The following is a 12,164-nucleotide window of genomic DNA, read 5'->3' as shown; positions in this document are numbered from 1 at the left end:
TCTAGTGTATGGCAGGACTATCCATGAGGTTGCTAGATTAAGGTGAGACAACTAAAGGGATGTTAGTGAATGGTCTAACTTTGAATATGCTAGCATATGGCAAAGCTTTCAAACTAGTGGTTTGTTATGCACTGGACTTGCTAGTATATGGGAGTAGTGTATGACAGGGCCATCAGTCCTGTGACTATATGGCAGGACTTCTTTTGGGTATGAATAACTATCGATTAGCTGACAGTTGTGTAGCTCTTTTTTCCAACCTTTTGGGACCTCACCTAAATGAAAACTGGAAAAACTTATTATTAATCCAAATTCTTTCAAAAGTTTTTCATAAAAATTCAGTAAACCCTGAAACTAACTTTAAATGGTAGAAATTTTGGGTCCCTTACAACCTATGGTAACATTGAGCCTTCTTTAATGGGGCCACTTTAAAAGGCTTAGTTCCAATAGTAGCAGTCACTGCAGACAAGGCACAGTCTGTAAGGGTCTGCAGGGGTTCAGTACTGACCCTTTTCCCAATAGCAAAGAAATTGAGACCCAGTAACATTGTTTTGGAAATTTTGGGCCCATTGTCCACCGCTGGTAATGGTCAGTGAAATCTACCTGGTAATTTCCAAAGCATGATTTCTAAATAGCATCAGAAAGTACAATAAGCATCATATATTGTAATTTGACTGACATGTAGAAAATTAGAGGGCTGTCAAATGTCAGTCAGATTTTACTGACAACTCCCAGTGGTCTCATCTACAATTAACAAATATGCAGCACAATGTGGCCCAGTTGATCATCGACAATGTGAACTTTTGCAGTGTGTGGCCCCCTCTCCACTGTGGATCTATCAGGCCTTATCTGCACCTCCTTACTGTAATTCACTGATGGTAGCTCTGCCTGACTTATAAGCAAAGAAGTATCATAAATCCACACCTACATAGGCCAGCTTCCAGTGGTGCAAAGCAAGCTATGGCTCCATCTCTACTGACATTATCAAGCCTATTCCACTCTGACAACATGCCTGAAACCTGCTCTTTCAGAAGTAGCAATGAGCAGAAATAACTTCACATTGGAAGGAACACTTTTTTTTTCAAAGTGCAAGTTACATAAAACTAGCAGTATCCAATAGACTCCTGGGCAGAATCCTGACACTGGTGCCTGTTGAACTTTGTTAGTTGTCACAGTGGCAGAGATCTGAAAGGGAGAAGGGGAAGGTCTTAAAGACATCATCAGCCTCAAACAAATATCAGTAGCCCTTGTTTACTAGCCCACATCGTGCCAGAGCTGTCTTTTTCCAAAAACTCCTCATCAAACCTCAATCACACTTAAGTACCATGCACTTTTTAAGTCCCATAAATAGTACTGGTATAAATAAATACTAAACTTTGTATATACCTTTTGAACATGCACATGCTAACATCAAGAAGGTCTGCAATCAAGGTAAAAGCTGCCCACTTTCAATTATCACCTTACTCAATCCATTGTTCCTAACTACAGTTACCTGATCAAGCGATATAATTGACTATAGCTTAAAACATTAATTTTCCAGATATTTTCCTTTATCACTTCTGACATATGTATACCCTCCAAACTAACACTACAAAAAGTAGATAACAGGCGCAACACCACCAAAAACAGAGGATAAATTTTACTACTAGACTACTCTGAAGCAGAAGACATGGGTATTAAAAGAGAGGAGAAAAAAGGCATTTAACTTACCAAAGACAGGATCTGGATGAACATGTGCAACGACTCTGAAACCTCTGATGAGAGGCTAGGGATATGCATTGCTTTTTTGGGGGGGCTAAAGACCTGAGATAATCTTTATGCTTTGCCCGTTTTACAGTTGGTATAATGGCTGTGTCTAGGCCTGCCTAAGCTTTGGTGATTGGATATGAGGTCCGAGGAGTTAGAGCTTTCCCATGCTTTAGCATGTAGAACTGTTGATGAAGGGAGGAGCGTGAGTACAGGGGAAGAGGGGAAGGAATGCAATGAAATTTGAGCAGTGTATGACAAAATATTCACAAAAAGTCCTTATGCAAATCTAGAGGTGAGAAATATAGGTAGGATTTTCTCACTATTTCTCTTTAACAGAGTACAAATTAAGGAAAAAAAAATGTTAGAGGTTAGAATGCATCTAAGCAAAAGGAAAGAGAAGACTAGGCAGGGGAGCCAAACAGTTAACCATAGTAGAGGTTCAGACAAGCCAAGATCATAGTATCAAGCAAGAATAAGGTAAGAGGGTGAAGAGGTAAGGAAACTAGAGACCGTGAAGTAATTAAATTAACTGGCACAGAAGAGATGGACTAAATAATCCAAGCCTAAGAAGGAGAAACAGATATATAAACAAACACAAAAAGTCCTGGGAAGCTGATGATACATCTCAGGGTCCTGCCTATGATAGTCCATTTTCCATTCAGGATAAGCCATCCTTATGTTCTGTAACAAATTACATTAGAGCATTGGAGGTTATCTACGAAAGTACACAAAATGTGGGTCTCCAGTGCTAATACCATTTTGTGACTTTACTGGTATATATTTTTATAGTTAATGTGCCATTTTTTATAGGAATCTCTTGGATTTGCATATTAGCAATGTGGTATCTGCATGAGGTTGCAGCTTATGATGGGATGAGCTGTATATTCTATATGATGCCTTTTATACCTTCCAGTTGCACTTTCCATGGAAAATGTACCAACATGTAATAAATACATTCCCTGTATTCCCTCATTGAGGATTTAAGACATAAATGAGGCTCGTTCAAGCAGTATTTAGGAGAAAAAAGAAAAGTTAAAATTAAAGAAAGGATGGTTCTAAAGTGACAATGTTCCTCTCCCTCTGGACCCACAAATCCATAAAAGCTAATTTAGAGCTTTTTCACAGGGGTGACTTCTAAAAACCAGAATGTGAACTTGTTACGTTTATACATATATTTTGCGGCTCATATATGACCTTCAGTCTACTATAGATTTCAGATATGGCTTCATCTGTCTGTAATGGAAGAAGAGGAATTGCTTACTCCCACTTTACTTTCTAGCAAAGCTGACTTTACTTCCTAACAAAGCTGCAGTAGAGAGCCACGGCATTTGCCTTCCTTTTCATCTATTATAATTTAAATTCTGGGATTTAGTTGTGTTTTAAGTATTTAAGGTACAAATGCTATGCTCATTTTTGTTTATTTATGGGGCACATCTTCATAGGTTGTTTTTATACACTCTATAAAAAGTAATTTTTTGTCACATCACATATCTTCCACTACCTGGTCCAATGTATGAATGTGAGCTTGTTGATTGTTAGCAACTCAAAATATATATTGTCCTCATTGTTTACGTAGTAATACATATGATAGTCTGATTAAAATAGTAATCCCATTACTTAATATATGTTTCTTTCATTGTACTTCAAATTTCTAATCTAACCTTGCCTACTTTTTCCTACCTTAAAACAGGCATTCACCTAAAGTAGTGAAGGCAGCATCTCAAGTCCTAAACAGCATGTGGCAGTACAGAGATCTTAGAAGTCTTTACAAAAAGGTAGGCTTATACATCTGTTGTGCTTGTTCCATATATATATAAATTCATCACATTGGCCAATGGACTTGTCCATTGTTTATGTCAACGAGAGGTACAAAAAGGCAGATGTAGACAGGGAGAGGACGCTAATCAGCGCTTTGTTTCAGTCCTCTCTTTCCACTGTGCCTTGCATTCTTGCCAACTAGGATTTCTCCTGCGTAACCGTAATATGTGGAAAATCCTACCCATTAAAATGTAAGTTATAATGAATCTGCTGTCTACACACAACTCCAACGTGACTGTAATTATCATTTCCAGCAAACTGAAGTATAAGGTATGTTATACACAACTGTTACCAGTGAAAACTGAAGTGATGACATTAAGTGCAATATCATACAGATAATATTTCAATATGTACATTAAAGTAGATCCAACTGTATCATACAGTGTGGTGTCATCCAATAAAGATTTGTCTAGTTCATTGATGGACAACTTGTAAAAGCTGGAGGATCACATGTGCGGCCCTCTAGCCTTCAAATGGGCTCCAAAGATTAAAGAGGGAGTGTTTTCCCTTCTCTGACTATGAAGCGTGACCTCCAATGTGTAGATCGTAAGTTGCAAGCTAGGTGGCCGCATGTGAAGGCTGGGCAGACCACTGGTGGCCCGCGCGCCACCTGTTGCCCACCACTGGTCTAGTTGATTGTGTGTTGGGGTGATATAGTTCCTGTCATCTTACATCCCCTTCAAATATATCAGCCGACATAAAATACAGCGCTTAGAGAAATGATTGTCAACTGATTATTATTGTTATTATCAGTATATGTATTCAGCATGAATTTGACCCGAAGTGTGATCTTATCTTCATCTAAACTGGTAAAGAGAAAATGATACACATAATACAACTATAGTATGGTTTTTATAGGTCTAGTTAACATAACGCCCATTGTATGTTGGAGAAAGAAAGTACTATTAAGGATTTGTCACTATCATAGTAAGCTCTTAACAATACAGATAAATTGATTTTAATCCTTTATATAAAATAAAGAGTTGCCAATACTCTAAAGGCTGGAAAGAGTTAAAAAAAAATCATTGCTAAAGGCTTTGATTCTATCAGTCAATGGTCAGGCAGCAATTGTACAAAGAAAGGAAATACACAGTCATTATTACTCTTTTAAGGAAGTGGTGTGTAACATGATTATCTGCAAAAGAAAGACACAAAGTCCAAAGTACAAAACACTGAACAAGAGTATATGGGAAAATTTCAGGGGCGAAAACCAATATTCTACTGTCCATTTAAAGTTTCCCAAGGACAGCTATTTCCTTGTTATGTGGACAAATGAAATGAGAGTGGAACTGTTTAGTGGGAAACTTTGTTTGGCAAAAATGCAATCATCGAGGGAATAATGAATTTGGTACTAGACCATTTAATTCCACAGGAAAATGTCAAACTTACATGATCTGTGTCAATTTTGACAGACGAAGTCCAGACAGTGTAATCTGGTCTGACAGCAGAATTTGCACCAGATCGTCCTACAGTACATTTGCTCTGTCCATACACATATAAGCGTATGTGCTTGCAAAGTAAATAGATCATTGTGTCTTATAAACATTACATTGCATATTGTAGTGCAAAGATACTGTATGGTTCCAAAGTTTCTTTTGTTGAATTACAGCAACTGGATAAATGTATTCCAAAATCTAAATGACTTTTTCTTTCAAGTAAAGCATATCAAATGCACTTACTTATTCTCTCAGGTTTATTTATTTCATGTTTTTAAAGTTTATTGACGTTCTGATGTTGTTATAGGGTCTGGGAACAAAGAACCACATTTTAGATTTTGTGTGTTATCATGCAACTGCTCAGTTCTTTGAAGTAGGTGTAATGATGGATAAGGACAGTTATGGACAGACAAAACTTGTAGATTACCACCTATTTGTCTGCCTTGGCATGCCCTGCCTACTTTTGGGCCATCCTGCATTAGTTACAGCTTTCCTTATCTCTTACTGCTTATTTTTGTCTTAAATTAATAACAAGAGTGAGGGAAGAATTGTTACGAGCCGCAGAGTTCCGCGGCTCGCCTCCTTCAGTGCTTCCTGGCTCTCATGGTAAAAGCCGGGGCATCACTTTCTGCTTTCGCCATCCTGTCCATCACCATGCCAATGGTCGGGACGTTTTCTAAGCAGCGCCGCGTCCCAGCAGCATTGAACAGCCGTGTGCATGCGCATATGGGGAGCTAGCCTGTGGGCTAATTAATTAATTAGGCACTTCCTGAGAGAGCTGTTTGTCTCTTGAATTTGACTGACCTTCTGTTGTGACCCTTGCCTGTACTTTGGACCTTGCCTGTTTGCCTGTTGCCCTGACCTTTTGCTTCAATACTGGACACCGCTGTTTCGCTTGTGACCCTGACCTCTGCTTGGATACTGATTTGCCTATCTGCTACGGACCCCTGACCTCGGCCTGCCACTGACCACCCGCTCCAGTCTGGGCTAGCACCTCTGGTTTCATCTGCGCTACGGCCAACTTTTACTTCACTGAGCTTAAGACCTGGGGGCATCCAAGTACCTGTGAGCACATAAAGCTCTACAGGAAAGGTGGCTGCTAAAGGTGAAGACCTCAACACTATCTGTTCTAAAAGCTCATCTTGGTGGTCGTGAGCCTTAACAAGAACAAGAAGACTTATATAGATTTTAATGTTTGTATTAAATTAGTAGAATTACACATCTAAAATACACTTTCCCAATTAAATAGTCCATCTGGAAAGTGCAATAAGCATGCAATTGAAAGTATTGGTCAAGCCCTGATTTCTGCCACCTCTGATGATATGCAGAATTCAAGGCTTCCTGATAAACAGGGATGCTTCCATAAATACACTATCTCCACACTTTGAACCATACTTAAATATCTGTTCTCAGAGAATAAAATTGCATGCGATCAATAGAAATGGCATGAATGCTAGTATGCCTAGTCCGCCAAACTTGTCCCATAAGTATGCAAACTTTTGCACCCCCAGGAGACACCTCCATCATAATGTCAAGATCAATGGTATCATTTGGCCTTCTGTAAACTTTGCTTCTTTACTAGAAAGAAGGCTTATGTAGGTCACCTCTCTAAATACATAGATGCTCAAGATATTGGTAATATATGTAACCATAATAATCATTGTATTCATCCCACTGTCACTATTAGGATGATGAAAATGAGAGGACTATAGCTTTATAGCTTGTGCGAAAATGATTGAATTGAATAAGGCATACCTTTTAAGAAATGTTGTAAGACTGACATTGCTTTTTTTCCTATTCTATTGGAAAGTGCTGATTTTGTAATGAGTTCTAACTCATTTACGAACGAGAAACAAATACTTTATGTGTTCAAGTTCCTATTCCTCCGCGCTTATATGAGGTGCACACATTAATTTGCTTATTAAATGTGCCTGTGTAGTTGCTTTGCGCAACATTGTCATCCATCATAGTAATACTTGGCAAAAGTACTGATTTGTTCACACTTGCCTACATGATTGGTTTCCATCTCTTGAAGTTCATCTCATCCCACAATGCATATTTTGTTGTTACACAAAATCAGCCACATTACTTAAGTTAGCTAAAAATAAGTACGTTTTCAGTACTGTAATTTCTGGTACTGCACACACTAACCCCTTGTCCAAAGTTCCAATGGGACATCGCTTGTATTTGAATCTATGTATTATGTTTTTCTGTTATTGTTTGACCAGCCTGGTGTTGGTTATAATATATATATATATATATATATATATATACATATATATATATATATATATATATATATATATATATATATATTAGAGATGAGCGCACTCGGATTTATGAAATCCGAGCCCACCCGAACGTTGCCGATCCGAGTCGGATCCGAGACAGATCCGGGTATTGGCGCCAAATTCAAATCTGAAACTGAGGCTCTGACTCATAATCCCGTTGTCGGATATCGCAATACTCGGATCCTATAAATTCCCCGCTAGTCGCCGCCATCTTCACTCGGGCATTGATCAGGGTAGAGGAAGGGTGTGTTAGGTGGTCCTCTGTCCTGCTATATCTCGTGCTGTTCAGTTCTGTTCAGTTCAGTTCAGTTCTGTGCTGTGCTGTGCTCTGCTGTGCTGTGCTGTGCTCAGTCCAGTGGTGCTGTGTCCTGTGCTCTGTGCTTCTAAGGGTATAGTTATTTCCCCAATATTCCCAAGTGTTTAAAAAAATAAAAAAAAGTTATTTAAAAAAATACAAAAAACTAATTTAATTTTTTTTTATTTACAACAAAATTTGCACAACCAATCCTGCAGTATAAGCCCATTGGTACTGCAATATTACCAAGTTCACACATTCAGCAGTAAAAGTCCAGTGGTACTGCAATATTACAAAGTTCACACATTCTGCAGTATCAGTCCAGTGGTGCTGTGTCCTGTGGTCTGTCCTGCTGAGTTCAGTAGTGCTGCTGGGTCCTGTGCTGTGTCCTGTTCAGTCCAGTGGTGCTGTGTCCTGTGCTCTGTGCTTCTAAGGGCATAGTTATTTCCCCATTATTCCCAAGTTTTTAAAAAATAAAAAAAAAGTTCTAAAAAAAATAAAAATAAAAAATTTTAAAAAAAAATAATTATAACCAAATTTGCAAAACCAATCCAGCAGTATAAGCCCATTGGTACTGCAATATTACCAAGTTCACACATTCAGCAGTAAAAGTCCAGTGGTACTGCAATATTACAAAGTTCACACATTCTGCAGTATCAGTCCAGTGGTGCTGTGTCCTGTGCTCTGTCCTGCTGAGTTCAGTAGTGCTGCTGGGTCCTGTGCTGTGTCCTGTTCAGTCCAGTGGTGCTGTGTCCTGTGCTCTGTGCTTCTAAGGGCATAGTTATTTCCCCATTATTCCCAAGTTTTTAAAAATAAAAAAAAAAGTTCTAAAAAATAATTAAAATAATTTTTTTTTAAAAAAAATAATTATAACCAAATTAGCAAAACCAATCCAGTAGTATAAGCCCATTGGTACTGCAATATTACCAAGTTCACACATTCAGCAGTAAAAGTCCAGTGGTACTGCAATATTACAAAGTTCACACATTCTGCAGTATCAGTCCAGTGGTGCTGTGTCCTGTGCTCTGTCCTGCTGAGTTCAGTAGTGCTGCTGGGTCCTGTGCTGTGTCCTGTTCAGTCCAGTGGTGCTGTGTCCTGTGCTCTATGCTTCTAAGGGCATAGTTATTTCCCCATTATTCCCAAGTTTTTAAAAAATAAAAAAAAAGTAATAAAAAAAATTAAAATAAAAAATTAAAAAAAAAAAAATTATAACCAAATTTGCAAAACCAATCCAGCAGTATAAGTCCATTGGTACTGCAATATTACCAAGTTCACACATTCTGCAGTATCTTGTGCTACATATAATGGAGACCAAAAATTTGGAGGATAAAGTAGGGAAAGATCCTCACTTCCACTTCCTCCTAATGCTGAAGCTGCTGCCACTAGTCATGACATAGACGATGAAATGCCATCAACGTCGTCTTCCAAGCCCGATGCCCAATCTCGTAGTACCGGGCATGTAAAATCCAAAAAGCCCAAGTTAAGAAAAAGTAGCAAAAAGAGAAACTTAAAATCATCTGAGGAGAAACGTAAAGTTGCCAATATGTCATTTACGACACGGAGTGGCAAGGAACGGCTTAGGCCCTGGCCCGTGTTCATGACTAGTGGTTCAGCTTCACCCACGGATCTTAGCCCTCCTCCTCCTCCACCTCCCTACAAAAAATTGAAGAGAGTTATGCTGTCAGCAACAAAACAGCAAACAACTCTGCCTTCTAAAGAGAAATTATCACAAATCCCCAAGGCGAGTCCAAGGGTGTTGGTGGTTGTCAAGCCTGACCTTCCCATCACTGTACGGAAGAGGTGGCTCGGGAGGAGCATATTGATGATGTAGGTGATGATGATGGAGCTGGCGCTGTGGAGGAACTTGATGATGAGGATGGTGATGTGGTTATTGTAAATGAGGCACCAGGGGGGGAAACAGCTGATGTCCATGGGATGAAAAAGCCCATCGTCATGCCTGGTCAGAAGACCAAAAAATGCACCTCTTCGGTCTGGAGTTATTTTTATCCAAATCCAGACAACCAATGTATGGCCATATGTAGCTTATGTAAAGCTCAAATAAGCAGGGGTAAGGATCTTGCCCACCTAGGAACATCCTCCCTTATACGTCACCTGAATAACCTTCATAGTTCAGTGGTTAGTTCAGGAACTGGGGCTAGGACCCTCATCGGTAGAGGGACACCTAAATCCCGTGGTCCAGTTGGATACACACCAGCAACACCCTCCTCATCAACTTCCTCCACAATCTCCATCAGATTCAGTCCTGCAGCCCAAGTCAGCAGCCAGACTGAGTCCTCCTCAATACGGGATTCATCCGAGGAATTCTGCAGTGGTACGCCTAATACTGCCACTGCTGCTGTTGCTGCTGTTAGTCGGTCATCTTCCCAGAGGGTAAGTCGTAAGACCGCTAAGTCTTTCACAAAACAATTGACCGTCCAACAGTCGTTTGCCATGACCACAAAATACGATAGTAGTCACCCTATTGCAAAGTGTATAACTGCGGCTGTAACTGCAATGTTGGTGTTAGACGTGCGCCCGATGTCCGCCATCAGTGGAGTGGGATTTAGAGGGTTGATGGAGGTATTGTGTCCCCGGTACCAAATCCCGTCGAGATTCCACTTCACTAGGCAGGCGATACCAAAAATGTACAGAGAAGTACGATCAAGTGTCCTCAGTGCTCTAAAAAATGCGGTTGTACCCACTGTCCACGGACATGTGGACAAGTGGTTCTGGGCAAACGAAGGACTATATTACTGTGACAGCCCACTGGGTAGATGCATCCCCTTCCGCAGCAACAGCAACAGCTGCATCAGTAGCAGCATCTACAAAATGGCTGTTCGTGCAAAGGCAGGCAACATTGTGTATTACAGGCTTTAATAAGAGGCACAACGCTGACAAAATATTAGAGAAACTGAGGGAAATTATCTCCCAGTGGCTTACCCCACTTAGACTCTCATGGGGATTTGTGGTGTCAGACAATGCCAGTAACATTGTGCGGGCATTAAATATGGGCAATTTCCAGCACGTCCCATGTTTTGCCCACACCATTAATTTGGTGGTGCAGCATTACCTCAAGAGTGACAGGGGTGTGCAGGAGATGCTTGCGGTGGCGCGCAAAATTGCTGGACACTTTCGGCATTCAGCCAGTGCCTACCGCAGACTAGAGGCACATCAAAAAAGCATGAACCTGCACTGCCATCACCTCAAACAAGAGGTTGTGACGCGCTGGAACTCCACCCTCTATATGCTGCAGAGGATGGAGGAGCAGCAAAAGGCCATTCAGGCCTCACAGCCACCTACGACATAGGCAAAGGAGTGGGGATGCGCCTCAGTCAAGCGCAGTGGAGACTGATTTCCGTGTTGTGCAAGGTTCTGCAGCCATTTGAACTTGCCACATGAGAAGTCAGTTTGTTGCAGAAGCAGCTGGAGAAAGTGAGGGAGGAGCTGGTAAACCATTGCGATTACACCAAGCATGTAGCTCTTGTGGATGTAGCCCTTCGTACGCTTTGCCAGGATCCGAGGGTGGTCACTCTTTTAAAGTCAGAGGAATACATTCTGGCCACCGTGCTCGATCCTCGATTTAAAGCGTATGTTGTGTCTCTGTTTCCGGTGGACACAAGTCTACAGCGGTGCAAAGACCTGCTGGTCAGGAGATTGTCCTCTGAAGAGGACCGTGACATGCCAACAGCTCCACCCTCATTTTCTTCCACATCTATGGCTGCGAGGAAAAAGCTCAGTTTTCCTAAAAGACCCGCTGGCGGGGATGCTGATAACATCTGGTCCGGACTGAAGGACCTGCCAACCATTGCAGACATGTCTACTCTCGTTGCATTGGATGCTGTCACAATAGAAAAAATTGTGGATGATTACTTTAATGACACCATCCAAGTAGACATGTCAGACAGTCCATATTGTTACTGGCAGGAAAAAAAGGCAGTTTGGAAGCCCCTGTACAAACTGGCTCTAATTTACTTAGAGTTGTCCCCCCTCCAGTGTGTACTCGGAAAGAGTTTTTAGTGCAGCGGGGAACCTGGTCAGTGAGCGGCGAAGGAGGTTGCTTCCTCATAACGTTGAAAAAATGATGTTTATAAAAATGAATAATCAATTCCTCAATGAAGTACAGCACTGCCCTCCAGATAGTACAGAGGGACCTGTGGTTGTGGAGTCCAGCGGGGACGAATTGATAATGTGTGATGAGGAGGAAGTACGCACTGTAGGGGGAGAGGAATCAGAGGTTGAGGATGAGGACGACATCTTGCCTCAGTAGAGCCTGTTTAGTCTGTACAGGGAGAGATGAATAGCTTTTTTGGTGTGGGGGCCCAAACAAACCAATCATTTCAGCCAAAGTTGTTTGGTAGGCCCTGTCGCTGAAATGATTGGTTTGTTAAAGTGTGCATGTCCTATTTCAACAACATAAGGGTGGGTGTGAGGGCCCAAGGACAATTCCATCTTGGAACTTTTTTTTTTGCATTATATGACCAATCAACAGTCGTTTGCCATGTTCAAAAAGTAAAACCAAATTTAAACAAATTCAAGAAATTAAACCAAAAGTAAAATGCCCTGTCATAATTTAAAACA

At 40.8% G+C, this 12,164-nt stretch overlaps 1 protein-coding gene across 7 annotated transcripts in view; it reads left to right on the top strand.

Moving 5' to 3' along the window:
* The window catches only part of CTNND2 (catenin delta 2), a 632,047-nt gene that overhangs the window by 484,321 nt on the left and 135,562 nt on the right, over window positions 1–12,164 (top strand). For all 7 annotated transcript variants that reach the window (XM_075212716.1, XM_075212719.1, XM_075212718.1 and 4 more), the window contains one exon: window positions 3,437–3,521. In XM_075212716.1, coding sequence (XP_075068817.1) covers window positions 3,437–3,521 — 85 coding nt within the window. The remainder of the gene's footprint in view (window positions 1–3,436; window positions 3,522–12,164) is intronic.

Source organism: Mixophyes fleayi, chromosome 5 (genome assembly GCF_038048845.1).
Source record: "Mixophyes fleayi isolate aMixFle1 chromosome 5, aMixFle1.hap1, whole genome shotgun sequence".
Classification (NCBI taxonomy): Eukaryota; Metazoa; Chordata; class Amphibia; order Anura; family Limnodynastidae; genus Mixophyes; species Mixophyes fleayi.
Note: the sequence above shows the minus strand (reverse complement) of the source record. Positions and strands in the feature narration are given on the sequence as shown.